Source organism: Vicia villosa, linkage group LG3 (genome assembly GCF_029867415.1).
Source record: "Vicia villosa cultivar HV-30 ecotype Madison, WI linkage group LG3, Vvil1.0, whole genome shotgun sequence".
NCBI lineage: Eukaryota > Viridiplantae > Streptophyta > Magnoliopsida > Fabales > Fabaceae > Vicia > Vicia villosa.
The window spans coordinates 30,741,630-30,767,831 of NC_081182.1; the positions used below are offsets into that span (position 1 = coordinate 30,741,630).

General features: G+C 32.9%; 1 protein-coding gene across 1 annotated transcript; it reads left to right on the forward strand.

Moving 5' to 3' along the window:
• The first annotated feature begins 2,474 nt into the window (after positions 1-2,474).
• On the forward strand, positions 2,475-5,085 carry LOC131660851 (uncharacterized). Its single transcript, XM_058930200.1, has 2 exons — positions 2,475-3,613; positions 4,481-5,085. The coding sequence occupies exons 1-2, from the start codon at positions 2,659-2,661 to the stop codon at positions 4,981-4,983; spliced, it is 1,458 nt and encodes a 485-aa protein (XP_058786183.1). The 5' UTR covers positions 2,475-2,658; the 3' UTR covers positions 4,984-5,085.
• Positions 5,086-26,202: the final 21,117 nt, after the last annotated feature.

Here is a 26,202-nt window from a genome sequence, read left to right on the forward strand (position 1 = left end):
TTATATAAATATTCTTTAATATCATATATACTTTTTTATATATTAATTGGTGTAATATATTTTAAAAAATAAGACCAGTTTTTTTGGGTATTATACTCAATATTAAATTTGAATTTAATTTAAATTCAAAGTATATTTAATTATATATTTATATAAATTCAATTATTTAAATTTATTGACTATAAATTCTTTGACCGTAATTATTTTATTATATAATTCAAGTATATAATTATTTAAATTTATTGACTATAAATTCAAGGTGTATTATTTAAATTCATTAACTATAAATTCTTTGACTATAATACAATTGAATACACCTTGAATTTAAATTTAATATTGACTATAATACTAAAAAATGAATATTTTTTTGTTTTATTTTTATGTTATATTAAACCAGTTAATATATGAAAAAGTATATGTGATATTAAAGAATATTTATTGAATTTATAATAATTAATTAGTCAATTAATAATATAAATATTGTATTTGAATTTTAAAAAAACTACGAAATTAAAATAATATATATTTAATTATATATCTGAATTAATACAACTAGTTATACAATTGATATAATTGATACACTTTTATTTTATTTTTTTAATAAATATTGGATTATTTCGGAAATGGATCTCCGAAAAACTCCTACACCAAATATTAAATTATTTCAAAAATACATATCCAAAAATACTCTTGATTTAGGGTGCATTTGAAAATATACTTCTGAATAGTATTTTTCGGGTTTTTAGGAGTTTTTCTCCACCCTAGAAGGTGTACAAAGAAATTCTAAAAATTGGATCTCTTATTAATGCTACCATATATTTGAAGATGAAAACTAAAACTTGAATATATTCATGCATAAAATATTATGTATAATTGATAATAAAAAAAATTGAATGAAACAATACTTTAAATTCAAAAGAACAATACAACCACGGACTACTCAAGAATAATGTTACTCATGCATGCTATATAATTGATAAGTTATTAATAATTTTTGAAAATTCAAAAACAAATATATATACACGGCAATCACTCACGATCCAGCCCCAGGACAAAATCAATAAATAGAAAAAACTAAAAACATACACCTACTACATAAGTGTAGCTAATTAGTTCCTATATTTCTTTGAATTCCAAATTCTTAAAACTAGTGTATCTATAATCTTTCTCCCTATGTTCCTATAATTTCCATTTGGAGTATCATTGCCAAAAACTTTGTCATTTCTCAACTTCCAAACCTCATAAACAGATTCAACAATAGCACATTTGAGGAATTTAGCACGCCAACTTCTGCCTTTACAATTTAGGGTAAGCCATCCCAATTCTCTTTCCCAATCCAAAGGCACATGGTTGATGTTTAACCAACTTAGAACATCCTCCCAAATAATTTTCAAACTGGTGCAGCATAAGTTACTAACAATTACTATATACATTAGTACAATAATAAATATGTTAACGATTCTAAGATGATCAAAATAGTTTTCACTTGAAAATCAAAATTAAAAATAATTTATGTAAAACATTTATATAGTTCAATCAAATGCAATATTTTTTTAAAGAATAAAATTGTGACAGACTTGAGGTCAACCTAAATATTAATTATATGTAGTAATTCAAAGTTTACACGCGTTTCAAATTGGTCAAATAATATGATACTCTCTCTTACCCTATTTATGAGATACAATTTATTTTTTATATTTATTGAATAATAATCAATATATCTAATATGATAATAAATTAAATATATTAATTATCTAACAAATTAAAAAAATAAATTTGTCTCTTATAAATATAACAAATTAAAAATAATTTATACTATATAATTGTACACCTCAATCAAACGGCTAGATTATACTCCCTCCGGTCTCAAATATAAGCAACAAAAAAAAAATTCTATGGTCTTAAATATAAGCAAAAAATCAATATTTATTACATTCAATGTCACTATTCCAAATATACCCCTACAACTTTTTACATTTTAAATGTTTGCAACAATTTTCAAAGCAAAAAATAGGGGTAGAATTAGAAAGAGAGTAAAAATTAAATGCATTGAGACATTCTCCTTAAAGGGTGAGCTTTTTTGCAAATTTGTTTATATTTGAGACCGGAGGGAGTACTAGATTAAAAGAATATGATAAATAAAAAAGAGAATAATAATTTTATCAAATTATCTTTATTAATTATTTGTGTATACAAATTATATTAATGCCAAAAGAGTGAAATAGTAATAATCTAGAAATATTAATTAATAAATAAAAATAAAAATTACATTAAAAATTTAAAACTACACTTATTTTGAGACAATTTTTTTTAAAAAAATGCCATAGACAGAAGAAATATTTTTCTTTGACCTATTTATCTGGACTTTTATTTACATGGAAATGATCAAGAATCAGGACTATTATTAAATTTATTAATCAACCCATAATAAAAACGCTGTCAACTTTGTTGTATGCCGCTTCATTTAATGTTTTGGGTAAAGCATTTTTTATTAATTGTGCGCTTTTATTGAACCATTCCTTAGTCATAGTCCACGCCCACCATCATCCTCGTAGTTCCATTTTTTCTCTCTTCCTTCACCGTCCCTTCTCCAAACCCAAACCCAAACCCTTCAATTCAATATTCAGAACAAAAACAACAATCCAAATTAACATAAAGATGTGGATACATATTGCAGTCATAGCCTCCACCGTTGGATGCGTATCAACCATACTCTTGATCTTAATCTGTCGCCGTTGGTGTTACACAAGAAACCGTAGAGATTCTTCTTCTGAACAAGCTAATATAACCAGAATTGAAAGTTCTAGAACTAGAATTCATCATCATCATCGCATGCCAAGTGTTCATCATCAAATAGATCAAGGTAACAAAAACAAAAGTAGCAATAATAATCATTCACTGTTTCGTTCTGGAAAACGAACAGCAACAGGTTTATTCAGTTGGATTAACAATCCATCTATGGCCGTTGATGCGGTTGAAAATGGATGGTCGAGATTCGCTTTCACTAGCTATAAAAGTTACATGCCTTCTCCATCTAAAAGGTCTACACTGTTAGGTTCACGTGGGGCTCCTGTGGGTGATTATAAATCCTCAGAAGCTGAGATTAGTTGGGAAGTTTCAAATGATTCGGATGAGTTTATGCAGAAAGTTAGGTTAAATTCCGGAATGAAAAAATTGAATCAAATTATTCAAAATCAGAATAGTTATTCTATTTCTGTTGTGAATTCTGTTATTAGAACTGCTTTGCCGTTACCTGGTCCTGTTTTGGGGAGTTGTGTTTTTCCGCAAGAATCTTATTTTGAGATTACGATTTTGAATTCGTCTATTGGCGATGAGATTGAATCGGTTAGGAAGAGTGTGGAAGGTGATAAGGCTATGCTTATTGCGAAAGGGAATTCGGAGGCGTTGGTTCATGTTACGAGTGGTGGTAAGAATAGTAAAGTGAGTAGTGTTGAAGAAATGAAGGTTGATGGAAGAGATGGTGGTGGGAAGAAGAGTGAATCGGTGATGTTTTCGTTGGGGTTGACGATTGGTGGTCCTGTTGTTTTGAAAGTTCCTGGGAGTTATCCTGGAAGCATTGGTTTCAACTCAAATGGTTCTGTTTATCTTGATGGTAATTGATACTTCACTTGCATTTTGCTTATTGTTTTTCAAGTTCATGCTCATTCATGTAGTTGCATTTTTAGCAAATGTGTTAATTTTGTTTAGATTAGTTTGTTCGAACTCATATGTGACTACTCACCCGATTCGTCTCAAGTTTTTGGAAGTCTAGTGTAGATTAGTTGCAGTTTAATTATGAAAAATTATGACTAACATTTTATGAGGCTCTATTTTAGACACGGTTTAATTGTGAAAAAATTTAGGCCTTGTGCAGTAGCTTGCCTTGTACTCCCTCAAAGACGGCTCTGTTGCTATTGACTATCTTTGTGAGAATATTAAAGAGAGCTTATAGATACAGTTTAGATCCTGTTCATAAGCTTTTTGTTTTCAGCTTATTTCCATATATTGTTTAGAATAGCTTATAAAAACAATCCATAGCTTATATGAAATTTGAAAATAGTTTATATTTATTTTATTTTAAAGATTAGAGAGCTCAAGGGTTACTTCAATCTTTTTGGTCCTGATTTTGTAGTCTTGTGGGTAGGATCTTTGGCATCAAAGCTGAAACTGACAAATTTTCAATTTTGCTTAACTTTTTGTTTTCACTTCAAGACAAAATTTCATCTTAAACATCAACATTATGAATGGTACACATGAAATGTTTCACAACCCACACTATAACCACATGGTCATGTCATACATCATAATTGTTTCATCTGTTTATTTTTTCTTTTGGGTTTCAGAAAAATAGCATAGATGGACACATAAGACATATACTTATATAGAACCTACAAGGAACAAACATGATTCATGTTTCTGATATATTAGAGTATTTTATATTGTTTTTCTGAGACTTCTTAGCGTAAATACTTTGTTACAGGAATGAAACTTGTATTCGAATCTGAGAAAGCGGAGTGGATAGGAACCAATAAGGTGATCGGTTGTGGATTTGATCCAAGGCAGAAGAAAGTTTTCTTCACATTAGACTCAGAATTGATGCATGTAATCCACTGCCAGACAGAAGAATTCAGCACTCCATTGTATCCAACATTGGCCGCAAATATAGACATCACAGTATTGGTTAATTTTGGACAAAATACATTTAAATATGCACCTGCAAATGCTCAAAGAACACCGAATCCATGTTTAATATCACCGCTTGTAAATTCTCCTGCTGCTACCATAGGCTACGATGACAGCAGGGAACTATTTTCCATGGGTAGGATTGATTCTCAGTGGCTTAATAGGACTACAAACAAAGGAAGCCATAACAATAACAATGTGAACAATAATTCAGCCATGGATTTTGATCAAGAGTCTGAGGCTGATTTGTTTGAAATTGTCTTAGATGGTTCTGGAAAATCTTCAAATACAACATTATAGCTTACAACAAATTGTGCCAAATATACATTTGTATTTGTCTTGGTTCTGGCATTTAACAACTCCTCTGCTTGTACAAATAGTACATTACTTTGCACAGCACAACATTTTTCGTGTCTTTAGAGTTTCAAAGGTGAATTACATGTCCCAATTTATTAGATGAGAAATAATTATTTGTATATTACTAGAATATTAACATTACCTTAAAATCTGATACGATGTAATAGGTTTTGACTTGGTGGTAAGATTTTGATTTGTTCTTTGACAGATGATTTGACTTTATCTAATCATATTTGTCCTAATCTAGCTCCACTTAAATATTTATCTTTGACATTGGCCATGCTTTCCTTTTTTTGTTGTTGTGATGAATTCATGTTTTCCAATCTCCGATGAGCTTGTTGTATCATGGGACTTGTCAATAGTTGGAAGCCAAAAAATTCTGTAGAGACAATATCTTTGACAAATCTCAAGCTATTCTCTTTTTCGAGAATCATAAGGATTTATTCTTTCCAGAACATTAATTCCTTTCTCCTTATACTACGTAACACAAATTGGCTCAAAATTAACTCTCAAAGAATCTAAAACTTTTGTTGACTGATGTGGTGTCAAGATTCTCAAATTTTTATAAGATAAGACTATGCACAATTGCACATACACTATTTCTTTGCTTACAACTTGAGAGTATTTATGTTGATGCCTTTGCATTGGATATACCCATGCCATAAACAACTACTTTATGTAATGCATGTCAACATTTACACTATCTTCATTTGACATATTTGTGTGATCCATTTTCTGTTTTGAATTTCAAGATTAAAATGTTGGTTACAAACTAACTTTTCCATTTAGTCTCATTTTTTGCTTAAATTTGTTTGCACTTGTTCTTGAATAGAAAAGAATTCCGAGAGCAATATATTTTATTGTAAACATTACTCCTAGTATCCACGTGATGATCTTGATAAACTAGTAAGTTTTATAGAGAAAATAAATACACGTTTACCTTCTATCAGTGTAACATCATAGTATTATTTTTAGTATACAAATGAAAAGAACAGACAGTTCTATTGGGTGTCATGTGGGTCTGTATAAAGCGTACAAATTATAGATCCTTTTAACAATTATATAAGATATTTTTTAAGAAAAAAATTTAGGGTTGAAGGATAGTGTCTAGTCTCTAGTGTACAAATTACAAGACTCGCTCTTTTTTATAAAATTTTGCATATATGATTATAGTAAGAAATTCATAATTTTTAATATAAAATTTGACTTTTTATTCATGCATTTAAAAAATATTTATTTTGTTTTAAATTATAAAAAATAAAAATAAATTCTAATTAAAATAATAAAGATAAAAATGAAAAAAAATGACAATTTAAAAGTTATAAATTCAAAAACTACCTCAAATAATTTTGGATTAAATATACAATACTCCATACTCCATGTAATATAGACAAAATTAGCTTTACTTCTGTAAAAAAAATTGAAACACCCCTGAAATGTTATATAATCTATGTCTTTTGACCCTTAAGTGCATAAATTACTTATGTAATTTTTTTTATTTACTCTAAAATTCAGTGTTTAATTTATATGCTTAGGGAGAGATCCAAAAAATATATATAATAGAGAATAATCTAAAAAAAATATTATAGGGTAAAACGAAAATCACCTATATTACACTAATATTATAGAGAGTTTAATATATATTAATCCAATAAATTTTTACAAATTACAAGTTAAAAAATGATTATCAAACATATATTTTAATTGATGTAAGCTGAAAAAAAGTAAATGTTAAAAATTAAAAGTTAACTTTCTAATCTTGTCAAATAAACTCTAAGGTCTGGGAAGGATAGTAATGGAAGTTGCAAGATTTTTTATGACATTCTAAGATGGCATGTGGAATTATTTGAGAAAGGAGTAAAGATTCACTTTATTCCTTAAATTCCATTTCTTTTTCATTACTATAGTTTTGTGTGTATATTACACGAATTTCTAAGACATGTGACACATATTTATTATTTATTTAACTTTATGCACACAAAATTATAAGAATAGACCCTCATTTCTTTTTAGGAAATGAAGTGAATCCTTACACTTGAGAAAGATAATAGTGGATTTCTCCACTTAAGAGTAGTTATTGTTTAGTTTCTTTTTCATGGACTTAGCCCTCCATATACTCAAATAAATAAATAAATAAACTCTAAGGTCTTTAAAAGAAGAATCTACATGCCACCCTCTAATTAGACTTGGCACCCCTAAAAGGTATGAAAAGACCAAAATGTCCGACCATTTTTCATCACCATATTTTTCCAAATCTACGTGAGACATCAGATTTTTCAAATCTTTAGACGATACCGGAAATTTTACGTGCATACCGAAATTTTGTCAAAAACAAGTTTCCGGTAGATTTTATGAAATTTCTGGTAGTTTGTATCGGAAATTTCAAAATTTCAGGTATTTTGTACAGGAAATTTTGAAATTTCCGTACCAAAAATTTTGAAATTTCTGGTATTTCTATTTTTTTAAATGTTATTTTTCTTATATGTTTAATTTTGTCAGTGCGGACCAGAGGCAGACATGGTACTGTTGCGGGTCGGACCATTGATACAGTCGATGTTCGTGCTCGGGCGGCTGTTGATGAGGCCGGTACCTCAGTGTTACGTGTTGGACACGTTCCTCCGACCGGTTCTAATCAGAAACAGAGGGCTGAGCAGGCGGGGATTAGGTTTTGTGCACCTCGCCGCCTGGGTGGTAGAGCATCCACTGTTGTGGACGAGCAGGTGGTTCAAGATGAGGTTGATGAGCTTGAGGCGGTGGCTATTATTTGGGAGCCGGTGGCTGTTGTTGAGGAGCTGGTGGCTGTTGCTGAGGAGCACGTGCCTATTGCTGAGAAGGAGTGCCTAAAGTTGAGGAGCCGGTGGCGGCGGTTGAGGAGGGGGTTGCTGAGGAGCGGGTGGTGCATGATACTAACACCACCACATGTGCATCTACAGAGCCATGGTACATACTGATGGAGGTTTTCCAAGAGGACCTTCTGACAGGTTTGTTTTGACAAGATATGTTAATGGAGGTTTTCCAGGAGGACCTTCCACATGGCCTTCATATCTTCATCATTCTTCAACTCGATTAAGTTGTATTTCACCCTTCCATTTGTATCAATCCAGTCTTTCCGAAACTCGATCTTTGTCACCTTCTGTTATCGGAATCAGACAACAAATTATTCAACGTTTCTTTCAAGGTGGCAAAGGATTCAGCGTCATCTGGAATCTTGGTTTGAACAACAGGTTTGCGGCCATTGAAATACACAATTACTTTAATTAAATATTGAGGAAGAGGCATTTTGTTGAAATAATGTGTTATTCAATAACCCTAACACCCCTATTTATACAAATGGTGGTGCATTCTAGACCACACAAATATATCGGTGCAATCAGGACCCTCCAACAGTATTGATAAAATCTCAACCGTTTAAAAAACCAAAAATTGAAACATACCAGAAATTTTAGTTATAATGAAATTTCCGGTGTACCGGAATTTTTAAAATAACTATAATTTCTGGTATGATGTACAGGAAATTTACGTATAACAAAAATTTCTGATATTTTATACCAGATATTTTGAAATGGATACAAGAAATTTGTTTCGAAAATTCTTGTTTCTCAAATTTTTTTAACAAGGATAAAATTAAGTTAAAAATATATGGGAGGTGCCAACTATAAAAAAGAGGTGGCATATAGTTTTTTCAACTTTTTTCAACATTTTAATTTTGGGTGCTAATAGTTTTTTTTTTTTGGTGTCAAAATGCTAATCTTGTATTATTATATGAGCATTACTTATCACTATTTTAGGCCAAGCAAATTGGCCCGACCATTGAAGACCTTATTTTATCAATTTAATTTGTTTTATAAGAACTCATACATAAAATTTTCTATTCACAAAAAGTTGAAACAGATAAATAATTTTATTTTATTTTGAAAAACTGTTAATTTTTATATATATCAACAATTTATTGATAATAAACACACAAAATATTGTTAAAGAGATTAAACTTTAACGAATATTTTCTTTTTTCTTTTTTACTTTAATATTAGTGTACCCTATAGTTCGTAGAGTTTTGAGTTTTATAACACCTTTTTTTAATGGATAAGATTTTTTGTTTTTGTTTTTATAATAATTAGCGAATAATATTTTAGCACATTAGCATTTATTATGTGGTAAAAACAAAACAAAAAAGTTTACAAGAAAAAAACTAAAAACAATATAAGTTAAAAATGTTATATATGTTGTGAAATTAACAAAAATGAAGTAGAAAAAGTAAGAGAGAAAGTGGTATTTATTATCTTCTTCAAGAAGTATTATTTACATTGCAAAATGGACCTTATTTATAAGGCATTAGGAAGGTGAAAAATCATAACATTACTATACCACTTAATAGGGAATATGAAGATGAAAGATTAGAATACATATGGACATCCACAATAATATTTATTCATAACACTCCCTCTTGGATGTCCATTGAGGATATGCCTCGTTAAAACCTTACTAAAAAAACCCAGTGGAAAAAATTCTAGTTAAGGAAAAAGAGTACAATATCCTTTGAATATGAATTGCCTCGTTAAAAACCTTACCAGGAAAACCCAGTGGGGCAAAACCACGGTGAAGGGAAAAAAAGTGCAAAACATATGTTTTTCTCCCCCTCATGCATACATTTATATGTGAGACGATATTCTTTATAGTCGTTGCTTAAAATGTCTTCTTCAAAGTGACTTCATGTAGTGTTAATAGTTATGCAGGATTTTATGAAGTTGTTGCCATGATTTGTTTTATAGATCTCCATGAAGGTTGTACCATCACATGTAAACAAATAACTTGTTTCTAATCTACCATTGTGAGGATCTGACAAGTAACTTGCATCTCTAAGATAGCGAAGTATATGTTTGACTCTGTTTCAATATCTTCGTGTAGGTGAATAACTGTATCTTGCTAATATATTAACTGCAAATGATATATCAAGACGTGTATAATTAACAAGGTGCATTAGTGCTCAAATTGCACTGAGATATGGTACTTCAAGACCAAGTAATTTTTAATCCTTTTCTCGAGGCCTAAAAAGATCTTTCTCCACATATAATGATCTATAACTATATTGGAGTAGACTATATGTGACATTTGTCCATATAGAATCATTTCAACACTTTTCTATATAGCCTTATTGATGTACAAATATTCTTTTGTCTACATGCTCAATTTGCAAACCTAGACATATTTTGTCTTTTCTAGGTCCTTCATCTCAAACTCTTTATTTAAGCAATTTATAGCTTTTGGAAGCTCTTCAGGAGTTCCAATAATATGTATGTCATGCACATAGATAACTATTATTGCAAATTCTTTTCCACATCATTTTATGAAAATACAAGTACAAATTGAGTTATTTGTATATTCATCATTTAATAGATACTCACTGAGGCGATTATACCACATGCATCCAGATTATTTCAGCCCATAGAGAGACTTGTTCAATTTGATGTAGTAGTTTTATCGAGATCCACAATTACGTGCCTCTGGTATATTGAACCCTTCTGGGAGTTTCATGTAAATGTCACTATTAAGTGAACCATATAAATAAGATGTCATTACATCCATCATGTTCAAATTAAGCCCTTCATGTGTTACAAGGCTAATTAATTATCAAAAATCGATTGAATCCACTACAGGTGAATATGTTTTATCAAAACCAATCTTAGGTCTTTGTGAAAATCATTGAGCAATAAATCAAACTTTATATCATTCTTATTTTTCTTTTTCACAAAAACTCATTTATATCCAATTAGTTTCACACCTTGAGGTAATCGGACTACAGGTCCAAAAGTGAGTCACTTGTAAAGTGAGTTTAATTCTTCTTCAATTGAATATATTTATTTTGGCCAATTCTCACTTAGTCTACAATCTTTAATAGACTTTGACTCATGATCCTCGTTATCATTGATCACTTTTAGCGTTATATTGTATACAAAGACATTGTCAATATTGACTTTATTTGGTTATCTCAATTTCGGTTCCATTCCATTTCATTCATGACATAATTTATCGAGATCTCTTTATTTCATATTTCAAGTACTTGATTTGTTCTTCTGGAACTGAAAATTAAATTAGGTCAAAGTGCTCTTAGCATTTTCATATCCTCGTCACTTGGGTCATCTTTAGTTTATTTTCTTAGTAGAGGACTTTTAACATTGGAACCGACTTTCATACCACGCTTCAGGCGCCACAACATCTCATTTGCAATATTATATTATCCAATAGGAGAATCCACTTTGAGCGGAGTATTATCAGCTGATAATTTATTTCACAAACTTTGCAAATGAATAATATTTTGAACTTTTGGTTCATATTGATTTGTACGAGGATCAAGACAACAATTTATTTTAAATTGTTCATTTGAACTTCTTGTTCATGATTTCATATGTTCATTTGAACTTCTTGTTCATGATTTCAACTGCTTATCCCCCCCCTAATATTGGGAAAATTAATTTATCAAGTGATAATCAGCCTACTGGGCTGCAATCAAGTATTTGATTATTTTCTCAAATTATTTCCTCAAAATTGAGATTCATATTAATTATATTTTTCCAATATTCTTTCATGACTCATCTTAATGTATTATATTGGAGCAATTGGAATATACACAACACATCCAAATGTTCACTTAGATGAGAAATATTAGAATAAATTAGGGAGGACTAGGATATAGTATCTTGTTTGCTTAATGCGAATAAATATCTTAATATCATACTTTGGGTGTTTCAAATATATAATTTAGAATTGATGATCTCATAAGTATCAACCATATAATTAACTTTAGACGTCTAAAGAATGGATCTTCGGGTCCATTTTCTTTTTATGAACATATATTACATGATATTCAATATCAATTTTAATTATATGTGTGATACTTATACAGGAATTTCTAAAAAAAATCCAGAAAAACAAGATCTTAGCCTAATTAGTTGAGAAAATAATTTCACAAATTTCTGGTTGTGAGTAGAGACATATGCATGATATTTTAGTCGATGCAACAATTAATATCATAAAAACGCAATTTCTCAAATTTTTATTTTCCTTTAGAAACACACAAAAATTTACTGGATTGAAGAAACTTCTGGTTCTTCAATACAAATTATTCGCATCATATTATATCCGAGATGACCCAACTGGTTTTACCAACGACACAATTAAGTGTAATTTGTAAACTATTGGTTTACAATGACATGTGCTTAAATTGTACTAATATAAGTGTAGTACAAGCCTGAGGGAAAAGCCTATAGCTTTTCTATTATACATTTTATGTCCAAATTCATTTGTGTAATACAAAGATATTCAATACCCCCAATATAATTCACGTGAATTATCTATAACGAAAATATTTGGCAAAACATAAAGAGAACACACAAAAATAAAATAATAAGGATTAAAGTTCATTCGAATCTCGACTCTACCAAAATATGAGATTACTTTCCTGTGCCTTTAAGATGGACTAACAAATGTCATCCATACACTATACTTGTAAAAAGAAAAGAATAGTATAATTAAAATTTATATGAGAAATATAAGCACTATTATAACAACTTTAAAATATGTAGCAACTTTAGACTATTGATATATTCGTTAATAGATTGCAATGTTTTAATTCTCTTGTTAAAATATCAATATTTAGAAATAATGTGAATAAAGAAAATGTATCCGCAAACATTGATCATTCTAATAACATCTCATGATTTAACACTTTAATCATACACATGCATATGAATATATTATCATATAATTATCAAAGTCATACAAAATCGTATCACTAAAATTATATCATCATATATATAGATGAAATATATAGATTTATAATTCTAATTATGAAATAATTTATACTCTAACAAATTTAATAAGTTTTTAACATAGCCAAATGTTAGAAACTTACAATAATCCAAAAATATAGTTATCCTTCTGGGATGTGTTAGAGTCACTCATGTCATTCTTCTGGAATGACAAACATTTTATGAGTATATCACAATTTTTTTTACATCGAAACACACAAATTTCTTTGTGAAATTGATCAGTGCATTTTGATGTACATTCTTCCATGTTTGTACTCAAACATTTCTTCCATTTGTTTTAATTATTTTTATGTTTTAATATCTTTTTATAATTTATTTTATTTTAACTTTATTTAATTTTCGCACTTTATTTTTAAGCTTTAGCAGTCTGTGCGAAAACGATCATAACTGGAGTTTCAGGAGTCCGATTGAGGCGTTTTAATAATCGCCAGAAAGCTAAGAGAGAGAGCTACGACTTTCATGTTGGAGCCGAAGTCAGATTCAGAGCCTGTAATTCCCAGATTTGTGTTTGAAGTTGGAGCACTTTATATTTTCAGTTTCGGGTCGCTAGTAGTGGGGCTGAGTTTTGTTTTTGACCCAGTTGGGTTGTTTTTCCCTTAGACCCTAGCAGCTGAAAACACTGTTCACTATTGACTATTCACGATTTTGATTGAGAGCTTTTACGAACCCATGGAGAACTAATCGCCCTTGAGTCGATCTGCTGTAATTCAGGTTCCAATACTTGAGATTATTATAATGTTAATTCTAGTTTAATTCCTTTCAATGATGTTTGGTGTTCTTGTATGCTTAATTCAATTACATGAAATATATTGATTAAATTTGGTTGATTGTATGATCCTAACCTAGGCACGATACGTTTGCTTAATTCGTTTTTGTGCCCGATCAATCATGTTTGCTTAATCCATGAAAATTTATCCCGTTTGCTTAATTCAGACAATAGGATCATACATCTCACAAACTTAACCGCTTGTCGCTGAGTTTGTATCCAAATAGGAATAGACAATGCGCTTAAGGAATTAAAATTATAATAATCGATGATAGTAGGAACTGATTCAGTAGATTGGCTTATTTCAATAATCACTTAATTCCATAATCACTTATTTAAGCACTTCTTCTAATTCGACCAACAAACCAACCCCCCCATTCGATTTCAGTTAGTAATAACCAAGAGTCCTTGAGAGACGATACTCGAGTTACCGTTACCGTCGTTACTACAGTTTTGCAAATTAACTCGTTTTTGACCCGCGTGCGACAGCGGATCAAATTGGCGCCGTTGCTGGGGATTCTTGTTGTTATTAACTAATATTAGGCATAGTGTTGTTTCTAGGATTTTTTTGTGTTGTGTTTGAAGGATAGAAAAACACTTAGAAAGGGGGGGTTTGAATAAGTGTAGCTTTAAAACTTGACAGATAAAAATAAATTGCACAGTTATTTTTATCCTGGTTCGTTGTTAACTAAACTACTCCAGTCCACCCCCGCAGAGATGATTTACCTCAACTGAGGATTTAATCCACTAATCGCACGGATTACAATGGTTTTCCACTTAGTCCGCAACTAAGTCTTCTAGAGTATCCTGATCACAACCTGATCACTCCAGGAACAACTGCTTAGACACAAGCTAAGACTTTCTTAGAGTATCCTGACCACCACGTGATCACTCTAATTACAACTGCTTAGACACAAGCTAAGACTTCCTAGAGTATTCTGATCAACACGATCACTCTAGTTACTTACAACTTAATGTAATCTTTCTAAGAGTATTACAAATGCTTCTTAAAAGCGATAATCACAACAGTGATATTTCTCTTAAAGTTTAAGCTTAATCTCACTAATATATTACAAAAGCAATGTAGTGAGCTTTGATGAAGATGAAGATTCTGAGCTTTGAGTTTGAACAGAGTTTCAGCAAGTTAATATGAGTTGTTTTGTTCCAAAAATCGTTAACCTTGCTTCTCATCAGAACTTCATATTTATAGGCGTTGGAGAAGATGACCGTTGAGTGCATTTAATGCTTTGCGTGTTCCGTACAGCATTGCATTTAATGTTATACGCTTTTGTCAACTACCTCGAGCCTTGTTCACGCTGTGTCTACTGACGTTGCCTTTAGTAGCTTTTAACGTTCCTTTTGTCAGTCAGCGTAGCTTGCCACTTGTACTTTCTTCTGATCTGATGTTTGTGAATACAACGTTTGAATATCATCAGAGTCAAACAGCTTGGTGCAAAGCATCTTCTGATCTTCTGACCTTGAAGTGCTTCTGAGCGTGATACCATCAGAACTTCAGTGCTTCTGTTCTCTTGTTCTTCTGATGCTTCCATAGACCCATGTTCTGATTCTGCTTCGACCATCTTCTGATGTCTTGCCAGACCATGTTCTGATGTTGCATGCTGAACCATTTGAGACAAAGCTTCTGAGCGCTGATTTATGCATACTCTTTATATATTTCCTGAAAAGGAAATTGCATTGGATTAGAGTACCATATTATCTTAAGCAAAATTCATATTATTGTTATCATCAAAACTAAGATAATTGATCAGAACAAATCTTGTTCTAACAATCTCCCCCTTTTTGATGATGACAAAAACATATATAAATGATATGAATTTGCGATCAGAAAGAACAGACGGCAAAAGACAAATTACACAGCTATAGCATAAGCATGTGAATATGTCTCCCCCTGAGATTAACAATCTCCCCCTGAGATAAATAATCTCCCCCTGAAATAAATACTCGAAGAACTTTAATAAAAGACTTCCCTGATTATTTCGGTAGAGACGATCACATAAGCTTCTGTCTTCAGAGAATTCATAGCTTCTGACTTCTGCTTCCATTGGACAGCTTCAGAACTTGAATTTCTTTAGATCCCTAGAACACTCACAGCTTCTGATTCCTGCTTCCCTCGGATAGCTTCAGAGCTTTGAATTTCTTCCAACATCACTTCATGCTAGATTTGTATCAGAACATTGTTGAATGTACCAGAGCATCATCAGAGCATCTCTACATCCTGAAATGTTACAGAACAAAAACTAAACGACAAAAGTCAGCATGAACGAGTCAGAACATAAAATGTATCAGAGCAAATAGAATTTTGTCAAAGCAAATAGACAAATTTTGGATCAAATTCTATTCTCAGTGCTTCTGATTTCTGAAGCTTGACAGCACTCAGCTTGCTTCAGTTTCCATAAGCTTATTCCTTTTACAGAATAACGCTTCTTATGGTTTTGCTTCTTGTGTTTGCTTTGAAGATTTTCTTCACTTCTTTATACCTGCAAAACACTTAAACCATACAGAACTTGCAGTTCTTGTTAGTAAATGTGTGGGAACTTTACCCAGCAACTGATAGATTAATCAAATCATTTATCATTTATCTTCTCCCCCTTTTTGTCATAACATCAAAAAGAATATTCAAAAGATTCAGATGTATAAAACGACAAATAAAATCACTGGAATGTAAAAAACAAAGAAACTTTTCATTGATAATCAAAAGATATTACAAAAGTTCTTATGTTTAACAAGATGAGAAACATTCCTAGCAAATACATAAAAAGTCATCCCAAGAGGAAATGACTACAAAAATTAAAAACAAAACCCTAGCAAGACACAATCTGTGTCAACCCATCAAGAATCCCTGGGGTCTTCTTGTCTTTTCAGACTAGAATCTCCACTGTAGGAGAGATTCAAGAGACCAGGGAGGAAGTGAGGGACAGTTCACAGACAGGGAGCTAATGTTGCAAACGGGCTCCAGTGACTCAAGAAGGTCTTCTTCCTTTGGATAAATGTTGATAACAGCATTGAAGAAGAGATCTGTCTTGAAAGAGACTTGGAGAGCCATCCCAAGATATGCTTCACATCCGGTAACTGAGTAACCCTTCCATCCGTTCTCATTGAGTTGAGAGAATTCATGATGAACGCTAGGTTTGAACTAGGAATTTTTAAAGCGAAAAATAAAAGACTTTGTTTGAGCAAGAAAGGAAATAGAAGAGAGAGAGAAGAAAACTTGATGAGGAATGCAAAGGAACGGAGGATTTAAATAGAAAATGAAAAAGAACAATAGAGAAAATGTAAGAGGAAAGGAGAAACGTTTGAAGAGTATTTAAAAGAAAATAAAATGAAACGAATGGTGAATAGCATTTAATGTTACGTGACATGAGGAGAGATAATAAAGACAAATGATGTGACTTGCACAGTTACCTATGGTCGGCGTCCCTTCAACTGCACGCGCGCTTATCCATGAATAGTAACGACAGGTTTACCATCCCGAGATAAAACGTTACAGCTGTTTTGCTTTAAAAGAGGTTCTGAATCAACTTAGACAATGAAACATTAGTAATAACCGAATCATAATTTCTAAAAGATTTCAATCAGAACTTCTGATTAAAAAAAATCACATTCATTTTAGAAGATACTCATACGTAAGAACTTCTCATCTTCTCATTCTGGGCATAAATCCATACTGATGTTCTTCAGAATGAACTTAAACCTATCTTCAGCCAGGGGTTTTGTAAAAATATCAGCCCATTGATGGTCTGTATCAACAAAGTTTAAAGAAATAACGCCCTTCTGAACATAGTCCCTTATGAAATGATGTTTAATCTCGATATGTTTAGCTTTTGAATGAAGAATAGGATTCTTAGATAAACATATGGCAGAAGTATTATCACAGAATATAGGAATGTTACTCTCAAATATCTGATAATCTTCCAGCTGACTCTTCATCCAGAGCATCTGTGTACTGCAACCAGCAGCAGCGACATATTCTGCTTCTGTCGTTGATAGAGCAATAGTTGCTTGCTTCTTGCTATACCAGGAGATCAAATGACTTCCAAGAAATTGGCAACTTCCTGAAGTACTTTTTCTTTCAATTCTGTCTCCAGCATAGTCAGCATCGCAGAATCCTACTAAGTTGTATTCTTTAGATTTTCTGTAAACTAAGCCAACATTAGTAGTACCTTTCAGATACCTTAGAATTCTCTTAACAGCAGTTAAATGAGATTCTCTAGGATCTGATTGGAATCTAGCACACAAACAAACACTGAACAGAATGTCAGGTCTAGAAGCAGTCAGATATAGAAGAGATCCAATCATACCTCTGTATAACTTCTGATCTACCTTCTTACTTACCTCATCCTTACCTAGGATGCATGTTGGATGCATAGGAGTTTTGGCTTCTTTGCAGTCTAGAAGATTAAACTTCTTCAGAAGTTCCTTCACATACTTGGTTTGGTGAACATACGTTCCTTCTGATGTTTGATTTATTTGTATTCCAAGGAAATACTTGAGTTCTCCCATCATGCTCATTTCAAACTCAGCCTGCATAGACTCAGCAAACTCCTTTCCAAGTGTAGCATTAGATGTTCCAAAAATAATATCATCTACATATATTTGACAAATTAAAATATCCCTTTTAAAGGTTTTACAAAAGAGAGTAGTGTCCACTTTTCCTCTAGTGAAACCATTATCCAGAAGGAAAGAACTTAAGCGTTCATACCAAGCTCTGGGAGCTTGTTTCAATCCATACAATGATTTCTTTAGTTTAAAAACATGATTAGGAGACATAGAGTCTTCAAAACCAGGAGGTTGATGGACATAAACTTCTTCATCTATATAACCATTTAAGAAGGCACTCTTAACATCCATCTGATAGAGAGTGATGTTATGTTGAGTGGCAAATGAAATTAATAGACGAATAGATTCTAACCTGGCCACTGGTGCAAAGGTTTCTGTATAGTCAATCCCTTCTTGCTGACTGTAACCCTGAGCCACCAGTCTGGCTTTGTTTCTTACCACTTCACCTTTCTCACTGAGCTTGTTTCTGAAGACCCACTTTGTACCAATTATATTGAATCCATCTGGTCTAGGAACAAGATCCCAAACATCATTCCTTGTAAACTGATTCAGTTCTTCTTGCATAGCAATTATCCAGTCTGGATCTTCTAGAGCATGATCAACAGAAGTTGGCTCGATCAAAGATACAAGACCTAATTGACAATCTGCATTGTTCTTAAGAAATGCTCTTGTTCTGATTGGGTCATCCTTCTTTCCAAGAATGACATCTTCTGAATGACCAGAGATGAGTCTGGATGATCTTCTGACAGATGGTTCTTCAGAAATGCTTAGATCCTCCAGAGAAGCTGTTACTTGATCTTCAGATTCTTTGCTTCTGAGAAGCTCTGCTTCTGATGCTTTGCTTCTTGGCTCAACTACTTCTGGTACATCAATATCACAATCTGCAAAATTATCAAACTGCTTTGGTTTTTCAGAACCAAGCTTATCATCAAACCTGATATTGATTGATTCTTCTACAATCAATGTTTCAGTGTTGTATACTCTGTAGCCTTTTGAGCGTTCAGAATATCCAAGAAGGAAACATTTTTGTGCTTTGGAATCAAACTTACCAAGATGATCTTTAGTGTTGAGAATAAAGCATACACATCCAAAAGGATGGAAATATGAAATGTTGGGCTTTCTATTCTTCCACAATTCATAAGGAGTCTTATTTAGAATAGGTCTGATAGAGATTCTATTCTGAATATAGCATGCAGTGTTTATTGCTTCTGCCCAGAAATGCTTAGCCATATTGGTTTCATTGATCATGGTTCTGGCCATTTCTTGCAGAGTCCTATTCTTTCGTTCTACAACTCCATTTTGCTGTGGAGTTCTAGGACAAGAGAAATCATGGGCAATACCATTTTCTTTGAAGAATTCTTCAAAGGATCTATTCTCAAATTCACCACCATGATCACTTCTAACCTTTATGATTTTACACTCTTTTTCAGATTGAATCTGAATGCAGAAATCAAAGAACACTGAATGAGTCTCATCCTTGTGTTTCAAGAATTTTACCCATGTCCAGCGGCTATAATCATCAACGATGACTAATCCATATTTCTTCCCTCTGACAGATGCTGTTTTGACAGGGCCAAACAGATCAATGTGCAAGAGTTCTAATGGCCTTGAGGTAGAAACAACATTCTTGGACTTGAATGCAGGTTTGGAGAACTTGCCCTTCTGACATGCTTCACAAAGAGCATCTGATTTGAATTTCAGATTAGGGAGTCCTCTGACAAGATCCAGTTTGTTAATCTGAGAAATCTTTCTCAAACTAGCATGACCTAATCTTCTGTGCCAGACCCACTGCTCTTCAGAAACAGACATAAGACAAGTCACCTTCTGACTCATAAGATCTTGCAGATCTGTCTTATAAATGTTATTCTTCCTCTTGCCAGTAAATAGGATTGAGCCATCCTTCTGATTTACAGCCTTGCAAGACTTTTGATTAAAGACTATATCATAACCATTGTCACTCAATTGACTGATAGATAAAAGGTTATGTGTTAATCCTTCTACAAGAAGTACATTTGAAATGGAAGGAGAGTTACCAGACTTTATAGTTCCAGAGCCAATTATCTTGCCCTTCTGATCTCCTCCAAACTTGACTTCTCCTCCAGATTTAAGCACCAGGTCTTGGAACATAGACCTTCTTCCTGTCATGTGTCGTGAGCATCCAGAGTCCAGGTACCATGACATGTTGTGCTTTGTCCTTTTTGCAGCCAAGGATATCTGCAATAGGAATGATCTTATCCTTAGGTACCCACATTTTCTTGGGTCCTTTTTTGTTAGATTTTCTCAAGTTCTGATTGAACTTGGGTTTAACATTGTAAGCAATAGGAGAAATAGCATGATAATTCTTAATGTGAGTTTCATGATATTTCCTAGGTTGTGTCACATGCTTCTTAGTGTGTGTGACAGTGTTAAACTTCTGTGCATGTGATGTGTGCCTAATATCATGTGAGTGGCCATACTTGAACTCATCATACAATGGCTTGTATGTGATTTTCATCTTATCAACAGGTTCAAGTTTGTATGGGGTTTCACCCTCATAACCAATGCCTACTCTATTATTTCCAGACACAGCATATATCATAGAAGCTAGCTGACTTCTGCCAATACTTCTAGATAAGAACTTCCTGAAACTTAAATCATATTCTTTCAGAATATGGTTTAAACTAGGAGTGGATTTTTCTGAATCAGAAGGAGATCCAACATTATTGGATAATTTTAAAAGTTTTTCTTTTAATTCAGAATTTTCCAACTCAAGCTTCTTAGTTTCAAATTCAAATAGCTTTCTCAGCTTTTTGTATTTGAGAGTAATCTGAGACTTGTATTCTAGAAGTTCTGTTAGACTGGAAACTAACTCATCTCTAGATAGTTCATAAAATACCTCTTCAGAATCTGATTCTGATGTAGATTCTGATCCGTCATCTTCTGTCGCCATCAGCGCACAGTTGGCCTGCTCATCTTCTGAATCATCTTCTGACTCATCCCAGGTTGCCATAAGACCTTTCTTCTTATGAAACTTCTTCTTGGGATTTTCCTTCTGAAGATTTGGACATTCACTCTTGAAGTGTCCAGGCTCATTGCACTCATAGCAGACAGCCTTCTTCTTGTCAGATCTTCTGTCATCAGAAGATTCTCCACGTTCAAATTTCTTTGAACTTCTGACGCCTCTGAACTTCCTATGCTTGTTCTTCCAGAGTTGATTTAGCCTTCTGGAGATCAAGGACAGTTCATCTTCTTCTTCAGATTCTGATTCTTCAGGATCTTCTTCTCTAGCCTGAAAAGCGTTAGTGCATTTTTTGATATTTGATTTTAATGCAATAGACTTACCTTTCTTTTGAGGCTCGTTTGCGTCCAGCTCAATTTCATGGCTTCTCAAGGCACTGATAAGCTCTTCCAAAGAAACTTCATTCAGATTCTTTGCAATCTTGAATGCAGTTACCATTGGGCCCCATGTTCTGGGCAAACTTCTGATGATCTTCTTTACATGATCAGCCTTGGTGTAGCCTTTGTCAAGAACTCTCAATCCAGCAGTCAAAGTTTGAAATCTTGAAAACATCTTTTCAATGTCTTCATCATCCTCCATCTTGAAGGCTTCATACTTCTGGATTAAAGCTAGAGCTTTAGTCTCCTTGACTTGAGCATTTCCTTCATGAGTCATTTTCAAGGACTCATATATGTCATAGGCCGTTTCCCTGTTAGATATCTTTTCATACTCAGCATGAGAGATAGCATTCAGCAAAACAGTTCTGCACTTATGATGATTCCTGAAAAGCTTTTTCTGATCATCATTCATTTCTTGCCTTGTCAGCTTTACGCCTCTGGCATTTACTGGATGTTTGTAACCATTCATCAGAAGATCCCATAGATCACCATCTAGACCAAGAAAGTAACTTTCCAGTTTATCTTTCCAGTATTCAAAGTTTTCACCATCAAATACTGGTGGTCTAGTATAACCATTGTTTCCATTGTGTTGCTCAGCAGAGCCAGATGTAGATGGAGTTGGATTTGCTTGAGATTCACCAGCCATCTTTTAACTGAAGCGTTTTTCTCTTCCTGAATCTTTTCTAAACACGGTTAAGTGCTTGCACCTTAGAACCGGCGCTCTGATGCCAATTGAAGGATAGAAAAACACTTAGAAAGGGGGGTTTGAATAAGTGTAGCTTTAAAACTTGACAGATAAAAATAAATTGCACAGTTATTTTTATCCTGGTTCGTTGTTAACTAAACTACTCCAGTCCACCCCCGCAGAGATGATTTACCTCAACTGAGGATTTAATCCACTAATCGCACGGATTACAATGGTTTTCCACTTAGTCCGCAACTAAGTCTTCTAGAGTATCCTGATCACAACCTGATCACTCCAGGAACAACTGCTTAGACACAAGCTAAGACTTTCTTAGAGTATCCTGACCACCACGTGATCACTCTAATTACAACTGCTTAGACACAAGCTAAGACTTCCTAGAGTATTCTGATCAACACGATCACTCTAGTTACTTACAACTTAATGTAATCTTTCTAAGAGTATTACAAATGCTTCTTAAAAGCGATAATCACAACAGTGATATTTCTCTTAAAGTTTAAGCTTAATCTCACTAATATATTACAAAAGCAATGTAGTGAGCTTTGATGAAGATGAAGATTCTGAGCTTTGAGTTTGAACAGAGTTTCAGCAAGTTAATATGAGTTGTTTTGTTCCAAAAATCGTTAACCTTGCTTCTCATCAGAACTTCATATTTATAGGCGTTGGAGAAGATGACCATTGAGTGCATTTAATGCTTTGCGTGTTCCGTACAGCATTGCATTTAATGTTATACGCTTTTGTCAACTACCTCGAGCCTTGTTCACGCTGTGTCTACTGACGTTGCCTTTAGTAGCTTTTAACGTTCCTTTTGTCAGTCAGCGTAGCTTGCCACTTGTACTTTCTTCTGATCTGATGTTTGTGAATACAATGTTTGAATATCATCAGAGTCAAACAGCTTGGTGCAAAGCATCTTCTGATCTTCTGACCTTGAAGTGCTTCTGAGCGTGATACCATCAGAACTTCAGTGCTTCTGTTCTCTTGTTCTTCTGATGCTTCCATAGACCCATGTTCTGATTCTGCTTCGACCATCTTCTGATGTCTTGCCAGACCATGTTCTGATGTTGCATGCTGAACCATTTGAGACAAAGCTTCTGAGCGCTGATTTATGCATACTCTTTATATATTTCCTGAAAAGGAAATTGCATTGGATTAGAGTACCATATTATCTTAAGCAAAATTCATATTATTGTTATCATCAAAACTAAGATAGTTGATCAGAACAAATCTTGTTCTAACAGTGTTTGTTGATTCTCAGGGTTGCAATTCCGGTTGTTGTACAGTGATAAGTTTTCCAGCCTATCAGGTAAGTTTGAAAGCTACTGTTTCGAATCGTTTCGAATTTTTTCCACAAAGTCAGAAATAAATCGACGAACAATTTTTTTCCACAATTTTTTCCTCAAAATCGTAAATTTGTTGTTTTTCTATTTTTTATGAATTATTTACTGTTTTCATAGTGTCAAAAAAATCCAAAAAAAATCTCAAAATTTTTATTTGTCTTCATTAGATTAAATTCCGTGCTTTTGTATTTTTTTGAATTTATTTTAATTATATTTGTTTTTTCGTGTAAAAAAAATGGGAGACTCATTGGATCAGTTGGCTTACCTTATTAATTTGATGGAAGCAAGAGAACATCAACCGTGCTATCAAAATCATATTCCACTTGCGATTTGCAATATTTGTTCTTCAAATTTTCATGGTAATGATGCATGTCCTATGTTGTTAGATACTAATTTTTATGGTGAGGCCCAAATGGTAGGTGATCTTCAAGGACAATACTCATACATTGAAGAGCATGCTATTTGGCCATATCAACAATTTCAACAAAATGCATCATTGAAAGCTGACACACAATCATATTTGGAAGAAATTATCAAGCAAATGGCTGAAAATAATAAGCGAATGACTAAAAATAATTTGCAATTTCAACAACATATGCAATCTATGTTTCCAGTTAAAAAAGTCCAAGGTGAACAAATAATCTCAAGCGTCCATCAAATTCAAGAGAACGTGATGTTTCATGATGATGTACAACCTGTTGCATCATTAGAGTTAACACAGTGTGATACCAGTCTTGATGAATTTTCAGGTGAGCCCATTAAAACAGTGTTTGTTTTATATGATGAACTCATAGTAAGAAACAAAAATTCAAGTGGATGCATGAAAGAGATTATGCCACAAAATTTCTTGAAATCTGATTTGGAATTCAAAAAAAATTTTATTTGTCTTCATTAGATTAAATTCCGTGCTTTTGTATTTTTTTGAATTTATTTTAATTATATTTGTTTTTTCGTGTAAAAAAAATGGGAGACTCATTGGATCAGTTGGCTTACCTTATTAATTTGATGGAAGCAAGAGAACATCAATCGTGCTATCAAAATCATATTTCACTTGCGATTTGCAATATTTGTTCTTCAAATTTTCATGGTAATGATGCATGTCCTATGTTGTTAGATACTAATTTTTATGGTGAGGCCCAAATGGTAGGTGATCTTCAAGGACAATACTCATACATTGAAGAGCATGCTATTTGGCCATATCAACAATTTCAACAAAATGCATCATTGAAAGCTGACACACAATCATATTTGGAAGAAATTATCAAGCAAATGGCTGAAAATAATAAGCGAATGACTGAAAATAATTTGCAATTTCAACAACATATGCAATCTATGTTTCCAGTTAAAAAAGTCCAAGGTGAACAAATAATCTCAAGCGTCCATCAAATTCAAGAGAACGTGATGTTTCATGATGATGTACAACCTGTTGCATCATTAGAGTTAACACAGTGTGATACCAGTCTTGATGAATTTTCAGGTGAGCCCATTAAAACAGTGTTTGTTTTATATGATGAACTCATAGTAAGAAACAAAAATTCAAGTGAATGCATGAAAGAGATTATGCCACAAAATTTCTTGAAATCTGTTTTGGATGAATTATATACTTCTCTTGAAGTAGATAACTCTCTTGAAATTTTTTCTTGGGAATGTGGTGTTTGTAATGTTTGTCTTGAGATCAGTGCAACCATTTTAGGTGAAGATAGTTTGATGCCGACAACCACTTGTGCAGAAATTCTAGCAAATTCAACAACTCTTGAATTTGACACAAAAAATGTGGATTTTTTCCATAAGCAACCATTTTCCACAGCGGAATTTTTTTGGGTGGAAATTCTAATTAAGCCAAACAACATAGAGTTATCTTTCACCATTTGTGCATCTCTTCCACCTATTTTATCTGACTCACAAGCTAAATGTGGATTTTCTATTTTTCATACTTTTGTTATTGCAGGTTTACCATATGTGCAAACTATTCCTCCTAAGCCACCAGATTTTTTACTAATATCCAAGTTCACTTCCTATTTACTTTTTCCTATTTCATGTGTTCGTAGTGCAGAAAGGCCTCCACCAAAACCTCCAGACATGAAAGCTACATTTCACCTTAACCCTTCTGGTGTGTTCTTTCCTTTCTCTCACTCTTATTTTATATTTATGTTCTTTCATTGAGGACAATGCATGTTTTAAGTGTGGGGGAGGGAATAATTTATTTTATTTATTTTCTCTGTTTTTGTTTTTTTTGTTTCCTTTGTTTTCGTTCTTAAAAAAAAGAGCATCTTTTTGAAAGTTTTGGACTATAGATTAATTTGAGGTTAGTTGTGGAGACTTGGGAAAAATTCACAAGATCGGTATCGTTTTAACACCGTAAGTCTCCTGCATATAGAAATTGATTTTAATTTTTTATTATGTTTTAGCCTTAAATTCTCATTCTCTGATAGCTCTTGAGTAGTTTATTTCAGCAGTCGGCACCATCTCTCACACACTTTACGCAGGAAAGCCGATGAATATAAGTGAGTGTTCCGGAAAAAAAAAAAGGGAATGCACCTTCTAAGTTTGGTGACCCTCACCCGGTCACTTAACCCA

Bases quoted from the DNA above. Each gene is read 5' to 3' on its own strand.
- LOC131660851 (XM_058930200.1), top strand. From the start codon at position 2,659: ATGTGGATACATATTGCAGTCATAGCCTCCACCGTTGGATGCGTATCA. The intron at 3,614-4,480 runs GTAATTGATACT...ACTTTGTTACAG, and splicing joins TGGTTCTGTTTATCTTGATG to GAATGAAACTTGTATTCGAA.